We start from the raw sequence: 21,626 nt of genomic DNA, 5'->3' as shown, positions 1-21,626 counted from the left end.
GTGATTTGTTGAGCACTGCAGGGTCTAGTAGAAGAGAATGAACAAATAATTGGAACTTCGGATTGAAAGGGCAGCAATAGGGGTTGGCATGATGGTTCAGTGGTTAGCGCCAGGGACCCGGGTTCGATCTCAGCCTCGGGCAACTGTTTATGTGGAGTTTACACATTCTCCCCATGTCTGTGAGAGTTTAATCCAGGTGTTTAAATTTTCTCTGAAAGTCCAAAAATGCGCAGGTTAGGTGGATTGCTAAATGTGAGGATATGGGATTGGGTAAGGGGGTGGGTCTGGGTGAGATGGTCTTCGGAGGGTCAGTGCAGATTCGGTGGGCTGAATGGCATCTTCCTGCACTGTAGGGATTCTGTGAATCCATGCCACGGGAGATGGGACATCCAGTTGAACTTAGTGTTTGCCCACTTCAGTCCTGCTTGAGATTAACTATGTGATGTCAGGGAACATCAGGCTTTCTTGCCAACTTAAGGTTCTTTGCTTTGTTTGCACTAAAAGCCTTCGGCCACCCCAAAGGCTGAAAACCGACTGTGGGCATCAGTAAAAAGAAGAGGCCCCTGCAGGAGGGACTAATAAATCAACATTGAGACGATGAATGGAAAGTTCTCCTGTTTTTCTTTTGTTTGTTAATCCATTGGGTGTGGGCATCACTGGCCAGGTCAGCATTTAGTGCATATCTCTAATTACGCAGAGGACAGTTTTAGAATCAACCAGATTGCTGTGGATTTGGAGCCCTCCAACATGGTCCAAAAAGTCACTCAGTTAAAGAGCAATTAGACATGGACAATAAATCCTAGCCTTGGCAGCAAAACCCACATCCATGAAAGAACAGTTTTGCAAAATAATTCATTCATGAACCACAGTCATACACCAGTTGACGATAGATATCTGACTTGCATTGATCGCTCAGATTTCTTCTGTCTTCCTGCAGAGTAAGATTATTTAAGCACCTTCAGGATGGTAGGCCAGTCTGCTCCAGGCTGGCCACATTCCTTTTCCTTTCTCGCTCTCTCCATGTCATCTTCTTCCTTCTTCTCCTTCTTTTCTTCATCTTACTGATATCCGGGGTAGGCTGGAGCAGTGTCGGCAGTGAGCAGAGCATGGGCCCCTGGCTTCGTAAGCCCAATGTGTGAATTGGCTGCGAGACCACAGCTGCAGCGATGGTGGACTGGGGACTCCTGGCTGTGGTAGGACTGGAGCAGGGACCTTGTGGTCACCGTGTACAAATCCAGAGCCATGTTCAGAGACTCCTGGCCAATGAGGATGAACTCTATTTAAGTACTTTCTTTTATGCTTTTGTGCCCAGGGTGGTGTCGCATTGTGGCGACAGAACTCTGTTCACTGTATCTCGCTAGATATATGTGACAATAAAGCATCCATTCATTCAGTCATTCAGAGTGCCTCATCTGAGGTGCCAGGCTTCACATACCAAGCTGGATGTTGAGTATGGGCTGGCACTTTGATTAAAAGTCACAAGGGAGCAACAGTTCTGCCCCTGTCCAATGTAATCATAGGCAGGTAGGCACTGTGTCGAATTTACAAACCGCACCTCCCCCTTAGGCCCAGCCCTAACATCAGCAACTTGCTGGAGGGACATGGAAGATCATGTGCTTCAGTATTGCTGAGAGAAGTTACACGCGAATGAAGAGAATAGGAGCAGGAGTAGGCCATTCAGCCCTTCGAGCCTGCGGCACCATTCAATATGATGATGGCTGAACATCTAACTTGGTCCCCTTTTTGTGTTTTCTCTTCCATACCAACTGTTTCTTGAAAACATTCAGTGTTTTGGCCTCAACCACTTCATGTGGAAGAAAATTCCACAGGCTCACCACTCTGCATTTCTCCTCATCTCATTCCTAAATGGCCTATCCTCATACCCTTGGGCAGTAACCCCTGGTTTGGGACACCCCACTCATCAGGAACACCCTTCCTACATTTACCCTTCTAGTGGTGTTAGAATTGTATAAGTTTTGAAGAGAACCTCTCTCATTTTTCTAAATTCCAGTGAATACAACCCTAATGATCCAGTCTTTCCTCATAGGTCAGCACTGCTGTCCCGAGAATCAATCTGATAAACCTTCTCTGCACTTCCTCTATTGCAAGTACAATCCTTCCTCAGATAAGGAGACCAAAACTGTACACAGTACTCCAGGTGTGGTCTCACCAGGGTCCTGTACAACTGCAGCAAGACATCCCTGCTGCTGTATTTGGATCCTCTTAGTACGAACACCAACAGACTGTTTGCATTTAACACATTTTGTCAAACTTTCCACCTCGTGTTCATCAGGATAATTCACAAGAATACCAATGCAAAAGAAAAATGAAGTTTATACTGTATCAGAGAAGAGTGGTGATAGGTTGGCAAGTGCAGTCAAATTAGTCAGGGTATTGGCCTAGAGAATGCACCAGTTAGATGATGACTAACACTGAACTGTCAAAGTTGGTTTGGCTTTGAAGCCTGGCTTGTTGACTCAGATTGGTCAAGGCATTTCTTCCTGAGAAATGAGCCAGACACTTATTACGTTGGATTAGAAGAGGTGTGTGTGTTTTGTTTTCTGCAGGGTACTGTGTATTAATACATATGTAACTTCCAGTCCAGTTCAGCTCTGTTAGCTGAACTGACAATCTGAATCAGTTGTTGGTATAATTGCCTGCAGGCAATGTAAACATGCCATCTTCAGCAAATACTCAGTGCAGTTTGATTGAAGCAATTTTTCAAACAAAGGGTACTGTCTTTTGGACCCTTTTGTTTTCAGGTTGACATGCATGGTTCCGTGCTTGAAAGTAGAAAAACAGTGAAACCAAGTGCCTTGAAATAATGGATAAAGCAATAGAAACTACCAGCAGAAAAGTAGTACAGAGTACAAGGTCAAAGAGATTATAATGAATTTGTGCAGAACAGTGGTTAGACTTTAATAATGATATTGTGTAGTTTGGAATCATCCGTTGAACAAAGTGCTTTAATATCGTAGGGTGCAGTTTCTGCAAGTTTCTACTAGTTTTTCCAAAACAGGCTTAAACTTTGGATAAAAATGAGGAATCTTAAACAGCCAATTTGTACCAAGGGTAAATGTCATAATCTTTCGCATTGGTTTAAACAAAAGCCTCTCTGGAAATCACTTCCATTGCCAGAACTGACCGCTGCCCAGCTCATATTAATCACTAGGGTTTCTGCTAATTGTACCTATTTGCAACTCCTTGAGGACGTTCTTGAAATGAAGCCACCTTTATAAATACAAAGTCACCTTGGGGGGGAAAAAATGTTGTTTTGTGTACACCCATGAACCAAGCAACCAGTTATTTGCGAAGTTTGTTTTTCTCAAGTGACTTTACAAGTGTTTAAACTCTGATTGCTGAGGTGTAACACTTGGTTTAGACTAAACTGGAATAAACCCAGTTGTATTTAGTGAAACTGTGTGAGGTTACTGTTTGGCAAAGACGTTATTTTTTAAGTGCAGTGATTCATGGATGATGTTAATGTTTGCGATCACTTGAGAAAAGTAATTCAGGTTGTATACAGTTTGCCAAAGCAACGCTCCATACCTTTTGTGAACATCACAGATTCACTGAGTGATCACAGAATTGAGACATTGTAATTACTGCTATGACAGTAATACAGTGTGGAAACAGACCCTTCAGTCCAACCAGCCCATGCCGACCATGTTCCCAAACTAAACTTGTCACACCTGCTTGCGCTTGGCCCATATCCGTCCAGACTTTTCGCATTCATGTACTTACACAAATATCTTTTAAACTTTGTAACTCTGCCTGCATCCACCTCTTTCTCTGGCAGTTTATTCCATGCACAAACCGCTCTGTGTAAAAAAAAAAGTTGCCCCTTATGACTTTTTTAAATCTCTCACCATAAAAATATGCCCCGTAGTTTTGAATTCCCCCACCCAAGGAAAAAGACCCTTGTCATTCACCTTTCTATGTCCCTCATGAGTTTAGAAACCTCTTTAAGGTCACCACTCAACTTCCTGTGCTCCATTGAAAGAAGTCCCAGAGTTTCCAGTCCATTTTTATATCTCAAACTGTCCATTCCTGGCAATATCCTGGTAAATCTCACCTGAACCCTCTACAGTTTAATAATATCCTTCCTGTAACAGGGCACCCAGAACTGCATAGGGTACTCCAGAAGAGGCCTCACCAACGTCCTGTACAACCTCAACATGATGCCCCTTTTTTTTATTCATTCATGGGATGAGGGCATCACTGGCCAGGCAGCATTTATTGTCCGTCCCTAATTGCCCAGGGGCAGTTCAGAGTCAACCACATTGCTGTGCATCTGAAGTCACATGTAGGCCAGACCAGGTAAGGATGGCAGTTTCCTTCCCTTTAAGGCATTGGTGAACCAGATGGGATTTTTTAATTCCAAATTTTTATTGAATTCAAATTCCACCATCTACCATGGCAGAATACAAACTCAGGTCCCCAGAGCATTATCTGGGTCTCTGGATTAAAAGTCCAGCAATAATACCACTAGGCCACCACCTCCTGTCTAAATGTGTGACATTGGAACTGGTGGCTGCTGTAAACCAACATTTCTGATAATAAGAGATAACACAGTGTGAAGCTGGATGAACACAGCGGGCTAAGCAGCATCAGAGGAGCAGGAAAGTTTGATGTTTCGGGTCAGGATGCTTCTTCAGAAAAATTGTAATAATGTTAACGTCGTGTAGGTTTCTGAGGTCCATGTACGACAGTGACATCCAGAAGTAGAAACCAATGTATCTGCATTCAGACCACCATGTGCGGAATACAGAAAAAGCTAAAAAGATATTTACCAGGATATAATATGGATTACCGTAGAGAAAATCATGTTTAATTAACTTCCCGCAGTTCTATGACAAAGTGAGAGAGAGAGAGAGAGAGAGTGTTGTTGAGGTTGATGAAATTGTTGTGGTGTACATTGACTTCCAGAAGGGGTTTAATATAGTGCTACACCACAGATCTGTGACAAGAGTCAGAACTCTTGACCTAAAAGGGGCAGTAACAATGTGAATATGGAATTGGCTGAAGAGTAGGAAACAGAGTGTACTGGTTCACAGAGCTAGCAAGAACTGCAGATGCTGGAGTCAGAGATAACAGTTTGGAGCTGAAGGAACACAGCAGGCCAGGCAGCATCAGAGGAGCAGGAAAGTTAACGTTTTGGGTCGGGACTCTTCTTCAGAAATGGTTAATGGATATGTTTTTGGTAGCGAGAAGGTTTGTAGTAGAGTTCCCCAGGCCTCGGTGTTAGGACCCTTGCTTTTCCTGATGGATATTAATGATCCAGAATTTGCAGTACAGGGGGACATTCAAAGTTTGCAAATGATACTCAACTGGGAAACATTATAGTATATAGGACAGTGCGGAACCTCAAATGCCATTGACAAGCTGGTGTTGGGGCTGGATAGGTGGCAGATGAGGTTCAATATCGAGAAGTATGAGGTATTATGTTTTAGAGTCATAGACTCATAAAGCACGGAAACAGACCTTTTGGTTCAACCAGTCCATGCTGAAAATAATCCCAAACTAAACTAGCCCCACCTGCCTGCTCCTGGCCCATGTCCCTCCAAATCTTTCATATTCATATACTTATCCAAAGGTCTTTTAAATGTTGTAATTGTAGCCACATCCACCACTTCCTCAGGAAGTTCAATCCACACATGAAACACCCTCTGTGTAAAATAGTTGCCCCTCATATCTTTTATAAATTTCTCTCCTCTCACCTTAAAAATATGCCCCAAATCTTGAAATCCCTCATCCTAGGGAAAAGATAACTACCATTAACTCCATCTACACCTCTCATTATTTTATAAACTTCTATCAGGTCAGGTCTCAGCCTCCTATACTCCAGTGGAAAACATTTCAGCCTATCTGGCCTCTCCTTATAACTCAAGCCACCCATTCCCAACAACATCCTGGTAAATCTCTTCTGAACCCTCTTTAATTTAGTAGTATCCTGTCTGTAATTGGGAGACCAGAATTGTGCACAGTGCTCCAGAAGAAGCACCACTGATGTCCTGTACAACCTTTGATATGCTTGCATTTATTGGTCAGTGCATTGAGTATAGGAGTTGGAAGATCATGTTGTGGCTGTAGAGCACTTTGGTTACAGGCCACTTTTGGAATACTGCATTCAATTCTGGTTTCCCTGCAGCAGGAAGGATGTTATGAAACTAGAAAGGGTTCAGAAGAAATTTACAAGGATGTTGCCAGGATTGGAGGGTTTGAGCTGTACAGAGAGACTAGATAGGATGGGGCTATTCTTCCTGGAGCATCAGCAGCTGAGCGGTGACCTTATAGAAGTTTATAAAATCATGAGGAACATGGATAAGGTGAATAGTCAAGGTCTTTTCTTTGGGGTGAGGGAGTCTGGAACTAGAGGGCATAGGTTTAAGGTGAGAGGGAAAAAATGTAAAAAGGACCTAATGGGCAATTTTTCCATTCAGAGGGTGGTGCATGTATAGTATGAGCCACCAGAGGAAGTGGTGGACACTGTTACAATTATAACATTTGAAAGGCATATATAAACAGGAAGTATTTGGAGGGAAATGGGCTAAATGCTGGCAAATGGGACAAGATTAATTTCGCACATCTGATAGGCATGGACGCGTTGGACCAAAGGGTCTATTTCCATGCTGTACAGCTCTATGACTCTACAACTTGGCTTCCCAACTCTTATACTCAAAAATTGAGCAATGAAGGCAAGCATGTCAAACAGCATTTTTTAAACACCCTGTCAGTATGTGATGCAAACTTCAAAGAATTATGTACCTGCACCTCAGGTCCCTCTGTTCTACAATATGACCCAAGGCCCCACCATTGATTATATAAGTCCTACCCTTGCTTGTCATAACAAAATGCAATACCTTGCGTTTCTCTAGTTGGAACTCCATCTGCCATTTTTCAGCTCATTGACCTTTTTTCTCAAGATCTCTTTGTAATCTTAAAACACCTTCTTCACTGTCTACTATGCCACCAATTTTGGTGTCGTCTGCAAATTTACTAACCATGTCTTCTCTATTATCATCCAAATCATTTATATAAATAACAAACAAAAGAGGACCCAGAACCATTCTCTGTGGAGTACCTCTGGTGACAGGCCCACAGGGAGAGAGAGTATAACGTAAGTGGTGTAACTCTAATGGGCAGTCAGGGGCAAAGAGACCTGGGTGTATATGTGTACAGACCATTAAAGGTGGTGGGACAGGTGCCAAGTGCACTTCATAGAGCCAACAGTATTCTAGTCTCTGTTAATATTGAAATCAAGTACAAGAGCAGGCAGGTTATGCTGACCTTGTATAAGAGACTACTTAAACCTTGACAGTTCTGGACACTACAGTTTAAGAAGGATGTGAATGCGTTGGGGAGGGTGCCAGAGAGGTTTCAGAGAATCAGAAACTTCAGTCATGAGGATAAATGAGAGAGATTGCCTTTGTTTTCCATGGAGAAGAAAAGGCTAAGAGGAGATTTGACTAACGTTTGACGAAATAGACAGGAAGAAATCCTTCCCACTCATAAACAGAACGCAAGGGGAGGATTTAAAGTGATTTGTGGAAAGAATTTAATGTGATGTGAGAGTGTACAGTGAGTGGTTCAGGTCAGGAACACACTGCCTGAAACTGTAGTGGAAGCTGGTTTAATCGAGGTACTTGAGGGCATTGAGTAGTTATTTAAGTAGAAAGTGTTCTGGGTATTGGAGAATTAGAGGGAGAATGGCACTAAATGGTGCTTATTCAGAGAGATGGTGTGGGCATGGTGAGGGGAGGGGAGGCCTCTTCTGGAGTACTGAGTGCAGTTCTGGTCACCCTGTTATAGGAAGGATATTATTAAACTAGAGAATGTTCAGAAAAGATTTATCAGGATGTTGCTGGCACTGGAAGGTTTCAGTTATTCGGACAGGCTGGGGTTTTTCTCACTGGGGCCTAGAAGGTTGCAGGGTGACCTCATAGAGGTTTATAAAATCACGAGGGGCACAAGAAAGGTGAATAACAAGGGTCTTTTCCCTTGATGGGGCGTTTCAAGCCTAGGGAGCATATTCTTAGGATGTGAGGAGAAAGATTTTGAAATGCATGAGGGGCAATGTGTTCACGCAGAGTGGTTCATGTGTAGAATGAACTTCCTGAGGAAGTGGTGGAGGCAGGTATAGTTATAAACTTTAAAAGACATTTGGATAAGTAAATGAATAAGAAATGTTTTGGAGGGATATGGGCCAAACACAGGCAGGTGGGACTAGTTTAGCTTGGGATTGTGATCGGCTTGGACTGTTTGGACTGAAGGGTCTGTTTCCGTGCTGTAGGATTCTATGATGGTCTAAATGGCCTCCTCTTGCGCTGTAACAAATGTCAGAGGATTTTGGTAGTGAACGGAGGAAGACTGCCTTTACTCAGTTTTGAGAAATAACGTGATGGTGGATTCTGATAGGAGGAGATAATGTAGACCCAGACAAGAGAGTTCACTTTGGTTGGAGAATTCAAGTTGGAAATGGCAGCCGGTGACTGAAAGGGTTAAATTCAGGCATTTTCTGTTGGAAAGAATGAACTGCTTTGAGGGAGGGAAGTGATTGGCTTGGATTCATTGAAATGTAATTGCGATTATCTTGAGGAGGCACTGTGGCACATCTTTCTCCATTGAAGTTATTATACAAATACAGCTTAGTGTTTGCTGGGGACAAATTTGTGATCCAGCTTTGTCTTTTTTTAAATTTCAAAAATACACTTTATTTATTAAAAACCTTAATATCACAAAAGCAGTTCAGTTCTGTACAGTAGCATATTAAGTAAACAAACAAAAAATTGGACTTTGACTCTATCCAGAAAAAAAACCAAAGATCTCTCTAACGCATTCAATACTATGGTTTACATACATTTGAAGTACTGGGAGCGTCCAATAACTGAATAGACCCCCATTTACCTTCAGCAGGAAGACCTCAGTCAGTGGTCTTTCCCCAGTGCTCTTTGGCAGCAGCTGCCCCAAGCTCTATTATGTCTCTCAGCATGTAGTCCTGGACCCTGGAATGTGCCAGTCTGCAGCACTCGGTTGGGGTCAACTCCTTATTCTGGAAGACCAACAAGATTTGGGCAGACCAAAGAGCACCTTTCACCGAGCTGATGGTCCTCCAGGTGCACTAGGGAACAGACCGTGGAGCACAGAGTCCCACATCACAGAGCTATTCGAGATAAACCTCGACAGAAACCACTGCATTTCTGTCCAGACTTGCTTTGCATAGACACATTCCAGAAGGAGGTGTGTGACAGTCTTGTCCCTCCGCAGCCACTTTGAGGGCAGCGCACACGTGTGCATGAAAAATATTACCGGCAGAGCCCTTCTCACCACCGATTGAGCAATGTCCTGGAGCTTGTTGAAAAGCTCTGGTAACAAGGTATTCTGCCAAATGACTGGCAGTCTGTACAGGGAACCATTCGACAGGATCCACCCTCTCCTTTTCCCGAAGGGTCTCGAGGACGCTGCGTGCTGACCACAGCCTGATGGACTTAGGGTCAAAGGTATTTATCTTCTCACATTCCTCCACAAAAGACAGATGATACAGAACAGCCCAACTACCTGGATATTCCCTAGCAGTGAGGCCAGTCCCGTCCTTCGCAACACCGGGGACAGGTAGAACCTCAGTAAGTAGTGACACTTGGTGTTTGCGTACTGAGAGTCTACGCACAGCTTGATGCAGCCGCACACAAAGGTAGCCATCAGCATGGGGACAATGTTGAGCACGTTCTTCCTGCACTTAAGCCAGAGTTTTGTACATGGAGTGAGTTCATGCAGACCCGGTCTATCTTAGGCTTCCAGATGAAATGGAAGATGGCTTGAGTTACTGAAACAGCACAGGTGCAGCTTTATCGCCTTGGCAATATGGGGCACTGCAGAATGTTAGTGTTTTCCACTGCCTTACAGCTGGCACATGCCCACCTCCCTCACCATGTTGAATGCAACGTGACCTCCTTCCTGAATTGGAAGGTTTTGCCCCTGGTGGGCCTGAATGAGTAAGGCACACCTTGGACCATTTACTGGATGCCCTCATTTCCACAGTTCCTGTGAACCATCTCAAGTAAATTCTTATTACGAATGTCTTGCACAGTAGAGCAGCACAGTGACTCAGTGGTTATACTACAGCTTCACAGCGCCAGGGACTAGGGTTCAGTTCCACCCTCGGCGGACTGTCTGTGTCGAGTTTGCCCGTTCTCCCCGTGTCCACGTGGGTTTCCTCTGGGCACTCCGGTTTCCTCCCACAGTCCAAAATGTGCAGGCTTGGTGGAGTAGCCATGGGAAAGAATATGGGCATTGCTGGCTGGATCAGCATTTAGTGCCCATCCCCAATTACCCTCGAGAAGGTGGTGACGAGCTGCTTTCTTGAACCCTGCAGCCCGTGGCTGGGTGCCTACACACACACAGTGCTGTTAAATTTGTGCCTGTTTATCACATTGCATAGGACTCATGTCCGTCCTGGAGCTGCCTGCCTTTTATCATGACTTAGCCCTGCCAAGAGATAATGGGCCATGTTGAAGCAGTATCTCCTGCCCATAAGGTAGGGTCTAGAGACGGGTGCCTGGCAGAGAGTAGGGTCCAGGCTGCAGTGTTGACTCAAGGGGAAACTGGGTGGCAGCTGTACAGACTGTTGTTGCCCAGGGGCACTGGAAACCTCATTGTCCCCACACAGTGTCCTGCCCAGGGCCATAGCACTATCAGAGAAATGGCCGTTACTCAAACAGGCTTAGAGTTGTCATACAGCAAGGAAACAGACCTTTCGGTCCAACTCATCCGTGCCAACCAAATTTCCCAAACAGCGTGGTGGCTCAGTGGTTAGCACTGCTGCCTCTCAGCGCCAGGGACCCAGGTTTGATTCCAGCCTCGGGCTACTGTCTGTGTGGAGTTTGCATGTTCCCCCCATGTGGGTTTCCTCCCTAAGTCCAAAGATGTGCAGGTTAGGTGGATTGGCCATGTTAAGTTAACTGTAGAGTTTAGGGATGTCCAGGCCAGGTAGATTAGAGGGTCGGTGTAGGTGGAATGGTCTTTGGAGGGCCATTGCTGACACAGTGGGCTGAATAGCCTGCTTATGCGCTGTAGGGTTTTATGATTCTGATTCTATGATTCACAGACAGTGCACTCCTTCTACCTGGGCCCCAGTAAGAGTTACACATGAATCTTGGTTTGCTGGAAGTTCAATGTGGGTGCCTCTGCAGTGCCCAGGGATCTGGTTGCAACATTTCGAACCCATTGGATCTCTTTGCTTTCCCCTTCAGATACCCCGAAGGTTTGTTTGACGGAGTCCTGTGTCATCGTTGCCAGCAACGTCCTCAAATCCTTGGATCGATCTGCTGATCCCTGCCAGAACTTCTACAATTATGCCTGTGGTGGCTGGATTAAGGGCAACCCACTGCCTGATGGAAAGTCACGGTGGGGAACCTTCAACAAACTGTGGGACCATAACCAGGCCATCATGAAGCATCTCCTCGGTAAGTGCGTATGCTCACGGCCTGGAAGGCACTATATAAATGCAAGTACTTTCTCATGAACCTAGGCCCTGGCCTCTAGCTTAGAGTCAGTGATGACCTAAACAGGAAACAGCAGCCAAACTGGCAAATGATGGATCGAGTTCATCTTGTAGAAACAGAGCTCCAGTTTATTCATTTCTGAATATTGCTGTTCTTGTTGCTGGTTTTTACCTCTCGATCGGAAGTTAGTTTTGGCCTGTACAAACATAATATGATGGGCTCCTGTTATGTTACCTTTTGTGTTTCATGGTGAGTAAATTTAAAGGAGAGAAAAGAAACAACAGTTCACTGGATCAAATTTATTACTTCCTCTTGTATCAGCTGAGCCTTGACATCAGTGTTGAGTTGCAGGTCAGTGCTATGGTCATGACCTTGTTTTGCAGAACTAAGGAGTAAATCATGAGATAGTAGGAACTGCAGATGCTGTAGAATCTGTGATAACAAGGTGTAGAGCTGGATGAACGCAGCAGGCCAAGCAGCATCAGAGGAGCAGGAAACCTAACGTTTCAGGCCTAGACCCTTCTTCAGAAATGATTCTGATTCAGAAACGTTTTCTGAAGCAGGGTCTAGGCCTGAATTGTCAGCCTTCCTGCTCTGATGCTGCTTGGCCTGCTGTGTTCATCCAGCTCTACACCTTGTTATCTCAGTAAATCATGACTGTGTTTTTGTGAGGCTTATAGACAGCTCCAGCAGGTAATGTAGATTTCATTTAACAGATTGTTGGATGTGCACATTGTGATTGTTGACCATGCTCTGAGGGGGACCTGACTCGGTGCAAACAAGCTTTTTGTGTGTTTGTGTGTGAGGCAGAGCAGTAGTGCAGACTGAGGGAGGTAGGCTTTCTCTTTGAGTTTTTGGAATAATATGTTTGGGGGTCTGGGGTGGGGTTGTGTTGTTGTTGGAGGGAATGTGGAGCCTCAGACATAAATTCTGTTACATGGTCTGAGCTGATAAAACACTGAGTGCTCAAAGACTTAACGCTGACAGTTTTCCCTGTAATTCAACTACTGAATTTACATAGCTAACAACCACTATGTCCATGGCGAACACTCTCATCCTGCAGAAAGCAATGAGCTGATCTGTAACTCAGCACACTAGCTGCTGCAATCATTCCAAGTGAGCTGTTGTCTGCAGCGAACACTCAGATTCTTTTCAACTTAAAGCTCTCCACTGGAAGTTTCTGTTGTGAGAACCTTTACCATGGGGTGACTTTTCTGTTCTCAGCAATTGTCTGAAGACAAGAGAAAGGCTTTAGGAAGAGTCTCAAAACAGGAGATAAAGGCAGAAAGAGTTTGATGTTCTGTTTTGGTCTCCTTACTTAAGAAAAGCATAGTTACATGAGAAGCTGTTGCAAGACGATTAGTTCTACTGATTCCCAGAGTGAGGGGGGAGCATTATCAAGGGGTTGCGGTTGGATTGTCTCGTACTGGTGATGGCCAGACTATGACTATCACCAATAAGAGGCAATCTAATAATTACCCCTTAACATTCAATGGTGTTACCATCACTGAAGCCCCCACCATCAACATTAATATTGACTCAACTAGACTCACCACGTAAACACAGTGACCATGTCAAAAGGCAAGGAATGTTGCAGCAAGTAACTCACCTCCTGACCCCCCTGCAAAGCGTCTCCACCATTCACAAGGCACAAGTCAGGAATGTGAAGGAATACTCCCCACATGGCTGAATGGATGCCAAGCTTGATACCATCCAGGACAAAACAGCCCGCTTGACTGGCAGCCCATCCATCAATAACCACTCCCTCCACCACTGGTACTCAGTAGCAGCAGTGTATGCTATCTACAGGATGCACCTCAGAAATCCACCAAAGAACCTTAAGCAGCACTTTCCAAATCCACAACCTCTTCCATGTAGAAGGACGAGGGCAGCAGACATATGGGAACACCACCATCTGCAAGTTCCTCTCCAAGCCACTCATCATCCTTGGAAATATAATGTCATACTTTCACTGTCGCTGGGTCAAAATCCTGGAATTCCCTCCCTAATGGCATTGTGGGTCAACCCACAGCAGGAGGACTGCAGCGGTTCAAGAAGGCAGCTCACCCCCACCTTCTCAAGGGCAACTACGGATGGGTAAGAAATGCTGGACCAGCCAGTAACGCCCACATCCCACAAATGAACGAAAAGAAAACAGCTAGGCCTGTACCTGTTAGAGTCTAGAAGAAATTGGTGGGGCGGTGGGGGGGTGCGGTGCGGTGGTGCCACCGGTGATACTGGTGGTGTGGTGAGGTGCGATCTTATTGAAATATAAGATGCTGTCTGGACTTGACAGGGTACAAGCTGAAAGAATGTTGCCCCATATCGGAGAGACATAGGGGACACAGCTTAAACGCAGAGGGTGTGCCATTGAAGATGGAGATGAGAATTCTTTTCTTTAAGAGGGCCGTGGAGCCAGAGTTACTCCCCTAAATAGCAGTGGAGGCAGGCTTCTTAAGTATTTTTATGACCGAGGTAATAGATTTTTGATGAACACACAGTCAAAGGGAACTGGGAGACAGCCAGGAAAGTGAAGTTGAGGGCACTATTGAAATCTGCCACGATCTTATTGGCAAAGCAGGGTTAGAGGGCCCATGTAGCTCACTGCTGTCCCTGTTTTGGGTGAGTTTAGAATTCACGGCCAGCAGTGGTGATGCGATGCCCATGCGAGTTTGATGAGACCAGACTTGGAAGAATGTATCAGTCTCTGATGGGGCTGTCAGGTTTAGATTAAAATGAGGGTGACCACATAGTGATCTGAGCACAAGGTACAAGCTTTCAATGGAGACCTCGTGGGCTTTGAGCCCAGGTGTAATCACCTGATGGTAGCCTTAGCTGTTACACTGCAAGCACCTAATTGCAGAGTTAGTCCTGGTTTAGCAACATTGGAGACTGGTTGAAAAGCATCCTCTAGGTTTGTAATAGAACCCTAGAGTTTGCACAGACTCAGTACTCTGTGTGTGAATTTCTACAAAGTAAGCTGTAGTTTAGCAAGTGTTATCTATCAGCTTTCTGTTGGTAAGATTGTATGTCTGTGATAGTGAGTGAATGAGTGATTTTATAGCCATGCGTATTTTACAGTGAAAAGTACAGTAAAATACAGTGAAAAGCTTCCACTGTCGTCATGATTCTGGCCCCATTTAGAATAGTTTAAGTATAATGATAAAAATTAGAGCTTAAAGAGAGCCAATAATCTTTGCACTATCACTTCACTGCCGCCAGTGCCAAACACAGCCAATGTTGAAGTCATCAATGCTCAGGTGCCATCTTCCACTATTGGGCCTACCTTGCCAACATCGCCTCCACCAATGTGGCAATCAACGGTGGGCCCTGTGCTCCACCAGGGTGCTGTTCCGGGCTCACCGGCTGCCTCACCACTGATCACCAGGATCCTGCTCTAGGCTCACCGCCTGCCTCACCATCGTCGCCAGGATCCTGCTCCGGACTCACCGCCTGCCTCACCATCGTCGCCAGGGTCCTGCTCTGGGCTCACCGCCTGCCTCACCATCGTCGCCAGGATCCTGCTCTGGGCTCACCGCCTGCCTCACCACTGTCCTCCAGGGTCCTGATCCGGACTCACCAGCTGCCTCACCAGGATCCTGCTCTGGGCTCACCAGCTGCCTCACCACCATCCGCTAGGGTCCTGCTCCAAGCTCACCGCCTGCCTCACCACTGTCCGCCAGGATCCTGCTCCGGGCTCACCGGCTGCCTCACCACCATCCGCCAGGATCCTGCTCCGGCACATCCTTCAGGAAGCTGGAGTTTTGAATGGCTGCAGTAGCAGTTTGATGAAGAATGCTTGGAGATCCTGGTAGTCGTATGGGATTTGTATCAGGCCAGGTGAGGACTACAGATATCATTACCCAAAGGGACCAGGCAGCTGACAGCCCAGCACCTTTGTAATTATTTACTTGCCACCCTTTATATTTCCAGGTTTATTTAAAAATTCACGTTTTCATTGTCTGGATTATTCATCCAGCTCCCAGGATTAGGGTTAGCACTACATCAACATAAACAGAGCACCATTGTTTATTAAGAGACATCTCAGTCACTAAGTGAAAGTCTCCACACTTGCTGCATTGAAGGTTTGGGTCTGTAGAGTAGATGTTCCACAGTAATGTGTGGCCTGGTTTTCGTTTATTTGTGTGTATGCTTGTCTCTCGCTCTCTCACGCGCTCTCTCTCTCTCTCTCTCTCTCACTCACTGTCTCTCTTGCTCTCACTCGCTCGTTCTGTCTTGCTCGCTCTCTCGCTCTCTCTCCCACCCCTCTCTGTCATCCCCCCCATCCCCCCCCTCTTTCTTTCTCTCTACCCTCCCTCCATCTCCCTTTCTCCCTCTCCCCCCTCTCTCAGACTCCCTCTCTCACTCTCTTCCCGTCTGTCTGTCTCTCTGTCTCCACACCTCTCTCTCTGTCCCCATCTCTGTTTCTCTGTCCCCCTTCTCTCTGTCTCTGTCTGTGTCCTCTCTCTGTCTCTCTCTGCCCCTCTCTCTCTGTCTGCCCCTCTCTTTCTCTCTGTCTGCCCCTCTCCCTCTGACTGTCCCCCCTTCTGTCTCTCTCTCCAAATTCATGAGTTTTTCCTGCAGCCTCAATGTTGGAGGTTGACAACATGGGTCTCCTGACTTGTCCTGAACGTATTTGGCAAGAACACTTCTCACTCTGGGAGATCAAAACAGATGTGGGTTGCCACAAGGGACTTCTGGCTTCCCATGTTTCCCAATCAATCCTCAATCCACAGTGTCTTCTACAGATGACATCAGGCAGAAGAACTGAAAACCATTTGGCAATGATGACCTATAGACTGTGGAAAGCTCATTGATGGATTAATATATTAGTTCTGGTTTAGGATCTGGAAGGCCTGGATGTGAGGTAAAGAAAACAAACTGGTCCTTTGATTTAAATTCAACCGAATGGAGAATATGAGTCACATTTGGTCACTGTTTACGATAATGGGAAGGGAAATCGGGATGATTCCTGGGTTCTGTAGCGTGAATGAATAAAAGGAGCTTGATTTGAAGTGACAGCAATAGGGGAAGTGTTGGTTAACCTGAGAAGTGTTCCAATTTCTGGTGGAAAATCCTCCCTGGAGTGAAATAGGTGCCCCATTAAGAGATGGCCACAAATGGACCTCTGGCAGATCAAGCTGGAGTCAATAACCTGGTGTGCAAAAACAGGTTACTGGTTCCCAAGGTGAAGCAGAGGATGCCCTATGAAAGAGGGCAGATAGTATGGAAGGACAAGACATTGGGACAATCAGGAGGAGGTGGTGAAGGGCAGCAACTTTTGGGCATTCTGTGAAAACAGTCTGTAATTTGTGTCTCACTCTTCCCCACAGCCTTCTCTGACAAAAATTTACATATTGGTTGACGATTTCCATGAATCACTTTGGGGACCACTGGTTAAGGGTCATGGGGAAAAGGCAGGAAAGTGGAGTCGGAGATTATCAGATTACCCATGATCTCACTGAATGGTGGAGCAGACCTGGTGGGCTGAATGGCCTAATTCTGTTCCTATGGTTACAATTTAAGGTGCAAATAATCCAGGCTATCCTGAGTAGAGCTTGAGCAAGACCACTGTTTCCAGAAAAGAGATAATGGGAACTGCAGATGCTGGAGAATCCAAGATAACAAAGTGTGGAGCTGGATGAACACAGCAGGCCAAGCAGCATTTCAGGAGCACAAAAGCTGATGTTTCGGGCCTAGATCCTTCATCAGAGAGGGGGACGGGGAGTGGGTTCTGAAATAAATAGGAAGTGAGGGGGAGGTGGACCGAAGATGGATAACGAGAAGATAGGTAGAGAGGAGAGTATAAGTGGGGAGGTGGGGAGGGGATAGGTCAGTCCAGGGAAGGACGGACAGGTCAAGGGTGTGGGATGAGGCTAGTAGGTAGTAAATGGAGGTGTGGCTTGAGGTGGGAGGAGGGGATAGGTGAGAGGAAGAACAGGTTAGGGAGGCGGGGGCGAGCTGGGCTGGTTTTGGGATGCAGTAGGGAGAGGGGACAAGCTGGGCTGGTTTTGGGATGCAGTGGGGGAGGGGAAGATTTTAAAGCTTGTGAAGTCCACATTGATACCATTGGGTTGCAGGGTTCCCAAGCGGAATATGAGTTGCTGTTCCTGCAACCTTTGGGTGGCATCATTGTAGCACTGCAGGAGGCCCAGGATGGACATGTCGTCGAAGGAATGGGAGGGGGAGTTAAAATGGTTCACGACTGGGAGGTGCAGTTGTTTATTGTGAACCGAGCGGAGGTGTTTTGCAAAGCTGTCCCCAAGCCTCCGCTTGGTTTTCCCCAATGTAGAGGAAGCCACACCGGGTACAGTGGATACAGTATACCACATTGGCAGATGTGCAGGTGAACCTCTGCTTGATATGGAAAGTCATCTTGGGGCCTGGGATGGGGGTGAGGGAGGAGGTGTGGGGGCAAGTGCACCACTTCCTGTGGTTGCAGGGGAAGGTGCCGGGTGTGGTGGGGTTGGAGGAGAGTGAGGAGCGGACAAGGGAGTCGCAGAGAGAGTGGTCTCTCCGGAAGGCAGACAAGGGTGGGGATGGAAGAATGCCTTGGGTGGTGGGGTCGGACTGTAGATGGCGGAAGTGTCAGAGGATGATACGTTGTATCCGGAGTTTGGAGGGGTGGTGTGTGGGAACGAGGGGGATTCTCTTGGGGTGGTTATTGTGGGGGTGGGGTTTGAGGGATGTGTCGCAGGAAATGCAGGAGACACGGTCAAGGGCATTCTCGACCACTGCGGGGGGGATGTTGCGGTCCTTGAAGAACGTGGACATCTGGGATGTGCGGGAGTGGAATGCCTCACCCTGGGAGCAGATGCGGCGGAGGCGAAGGAATTGGAAATAGGGGATGGAATTTTTGCAGGAAGGTGGGTGGGAGGAGGTGTATTCTAGGCAGCTGTGGGAATCAGTGGGCTTGAAATGGACATCGGTTTCTATCTGGTGGCCTGAGATGGAGACAGAGAGGTCCAGGAAGGCGAGGGATATGTAGGAGATGGCCCAGGTGAACTTGGGGTTGGCGTGGAAGGTGTTGGTGAAGTGGATGAACTGTTCGAGCACCTCTTGGGACCAAGAGGCAGTGCTGATACAGTCATCAATGTAACGGAGGATGAGGTGGGGTTTGGGGCCAGTGTAGATGCAGAAGAGTGACTGTTCCACGTAACCTACAAAGAGGCAGGCGTACCTTGGGCCCATGCGGGTGCCCATGGCCACCCCCTTTGTCTGTAGGAAGTGGGAGGAATCGAAAGAGAAGTTGTTGAGGGTGAGGACGAGTTCGGCTAGGCGGATGAGGGTGTCGGTGGAGGGGGACTGATCAGGCCTGTGGGACAGGAAGAAGCAGAGGGCCTTGAGCCCATCTGCGTGGGGAATGCAGGTGTATAGGGACTGGATGTCCATGGTGAAAATGTGGTGTTGGGGGCCAGAGAATTGGAAGTTCTGGAGGAGGTGGAGGATGTGGATGGTGTCACGGACTTAGGTGGGGAGTTTGTGGACCAAAGGGCAGAAAATGGTGTCCCAGTTGCGAACCATTTTAACTCCCCATCCCTTTCCTCAGATGACATGTCCATCATGGGCCTCCTGCAGTGCCACAATGATGCCACCCGAAGGTAGCAGGAACAGCAACTCATATTCCGCTTGGGAACCCTGCAGCCCAATGGAATCAATGTGGACTTCACAAGCTTTAAAATCTCCCCTTCCCCCACTGCATCCTAAAACCAGCCCAGCTCGTCTGCTCCTCCCACTGCATCCCAAAACCAGCACAGCTCATCCCTGCCTCCCTAACCTGTTCTTCGTCTCACCTATGCCCTCCTCCTACCTCAAGCCGCACCTCAATTTCCTACCCACTAACCTCATCTGTTCTCCGCGTACTGACCTAACCCCTCCCCACCTCCCACCTATACTCTCCTCTCCACCTATCTTCTCCTCTACCCATCTTCAGTCCGCCTCCCCCTCTCTCCCTATTTATTTCAGAACCCTCTCCCCATCCCCCTCTCTGATGAAGGGTATAGGCCCAAAACATCAGCTCTTGTGCTCCTGAGATGTTGCTTGGCCTGCTGTGTTCATCAGCTTCACACTTTGTTTCCAGAAAAGCCAGGTTTCACTAATGAGACTAGACAGGCACTAGGCTCATTGAATTTCTTGCTGGGATGCATGCATTGGAGCAGGACTAGGCCATTCTGCCAATCAATCCCACTCTACCAATCTTGATTATGGTTGATCATCTACCTCAATGCCATTTTCTCACATTTCTCCATATCCCTTGACGAACTGGACTCGAGAAATCCATCAATTTCTATCTTGAATAATGACTGAGATTCAACAAGCATCCGGGCTAGAGAATTCTAAGGATTTGCCACCTTCATGACAAAGATGTCCCTGCGCAGCTCAGCAACAATTGGTCTCCACTTCAGGTCATAGAGTTATACAGCATGGAAACAGATCCTTAGGTCCAACTTGTCCAATCCTACCAGATACCATAAATTAATCCAGTCCCATTTGCCAGTATTTGTTCTGTATTCCTCTCAACCCTCCCCATTCATGTACTTATCCAGATGCCCTTTAAATGTTGTAATTGTACCAGCCTCCACTGCTTCCTCTGGCAGCTCATTCCAGACACGCACCACCCTCTTGTGTGAAAGAGTTTCCCGTTTTTACTTCTTTCCCCTCCCACCTAAACCTATGCCCTCTCGTTTTGAATTCCCCTACCCTGGGGAAAAGGCCTTGGCTGTTCACCTTGTCCATGCCCTTTGTGATTTTGTAAACCTCGATAAACCTGCCCAATGAGTGTGTTGGGAGTCCTATGATGTATCTAGCCCATGCTGTACCTGCCCTGACAGTGTTTGATAGGGCAGTGAAGTGGGACTTGAATTATCTAATCAGTGTTTAATAGGACCTGTTCCAGGACTTCGTGATGTTACATTGACATAACCATCCCTCACCTCAATAAACATGAAATATGCTAAAATAAGTTTAAAAGTATTGTTGTATTGATGAAATGTGAAGGGTCTCACAGTAAATGTTATTTTTTTCCATGCACACTTTATTCTGAGATTAAGTCCCCTGGTCCTTGGCTCATTTCCCAGGATGCATCTGGAAACATCTCCATCCATCTTGTCACACCTGTGAAAGGCCTGTATGTTTCAATCAGATTACCTCTCATTCTACAGTGTTCTAGAGAATACGGACACAGAATTCTTCATCTAATCATCAAATATATCCTCCCTTAGCTCGGGAACCTTACACAATATTCCTAGTACAGTCGCTCCATGGTTCCAGACAACTGCAGCAGACCTTGTTACTCCTGTACTCTAATGCCTTCATGATGAAAGCCAGCATACCATTTAATCCTGCAAGCCGCCCAGAGTGACTGGTGGACAAAGATACCAAGGTCCGTTTGGACTTCCCCCACCTCTGGCTATTTCAGAAATATTTTGCCTTCCTTTTTCACCTAACAAAGTGTACAATATCGTTTTTTTTCACATTATATTCTACCTGCCAGTGTTCACTCAGTCTCTCCAAGGTTGCTCGAAGCATCCTCACATCCTTCTCACAACCTGTGTCAACCCAATTTTTTGGTCATCAGCAAATTTGGAAATATTGGTTCCCAACTGTAATATTTAACATTACAGTTGGGAACCAACCTGGCATTTATCTGTCAATCATCATTAACCAATGCATGGTTAATGCCTCTAGCACTTACAAACCAATCAGCGCTCTTCCCTCATACAACCGTGTTGATTTTCCCTTTAAATTTACATTCTTGCACGCCGTCCTAAGGAGTGCAAGATGAAGAGATTTGACACAACGAGCCTATTTTCGGCAGTGCTGATATTTAATAGAGAATGTATAAACTATTCGGGGGTTAGTTAGCTCGGCTGGGTGGATGGCTGGTTTGTGATGCAGAACAACACCGACAGCGTGCATTCAATCCCCACACTGGCTGAGGTTACCATGAGGGTCCCACCTTTTCCATCTCTTTGAGGTATGGTGGTCCTCAGATTAAGCCACCAGCCATCTCTCTCTAATGAGAGAACAGCTGTTTGGGACTATAGAGCTTTGGGCGGCACGGTGGCTCAGTGGTCAGCACTGCTGCCTCACAGTGCCTGGGACCTGGGTTCAATTCCACCCTCA

General features: G+C 46.5%; 1 protein-coding gene across 10 annotated transcripts in view; it reads left to right on the top strand.

The window, feature by feature from the left end:
- LOC125466670 (endothelin-converting enzyme 1) overlaps positions 1-21,626 on the top strand; it is a 294,487-nt gene that overhangs the window by 188,488 nt on the left and 84,373 nt on the right. For all 10 annotated transcript variants that reach the window (XM_048561509.2, XM_048561512.2, XM_048561507.2 and 7 more), the window contains one exon: positions 11,250-11,462. In XM_048561509.2, coding sequence (XP_048417466.1) covers positions 11,250-11,462 — 213 coding nt within the window. The remainder of the gene's footprint in view (positions 1-11,249; positions 11,463-21,626) is intronic.

The sequence above is a fragment of the Stegostoma tigrinum genome, chromosome 28 (assembly GCF_030684315.1).
Source record: "Stegostoma tigrinum isolate sSteTig4 chromosome 28, sSteTig4.hap1, whole genome shotgun sequence".
In the NCBI taxonomy this organism is placed as follows: domain Eukaryota; kingdom Metazoa; phylum Chordata; class Chondrichthyes; order Orectolobiformes; family Stegostomatidae; genus Stegostoma; species Stegostoma tigrinum.
This window is presented reverse-complemented; position numbering and strand designations above follow the sequence as displayed.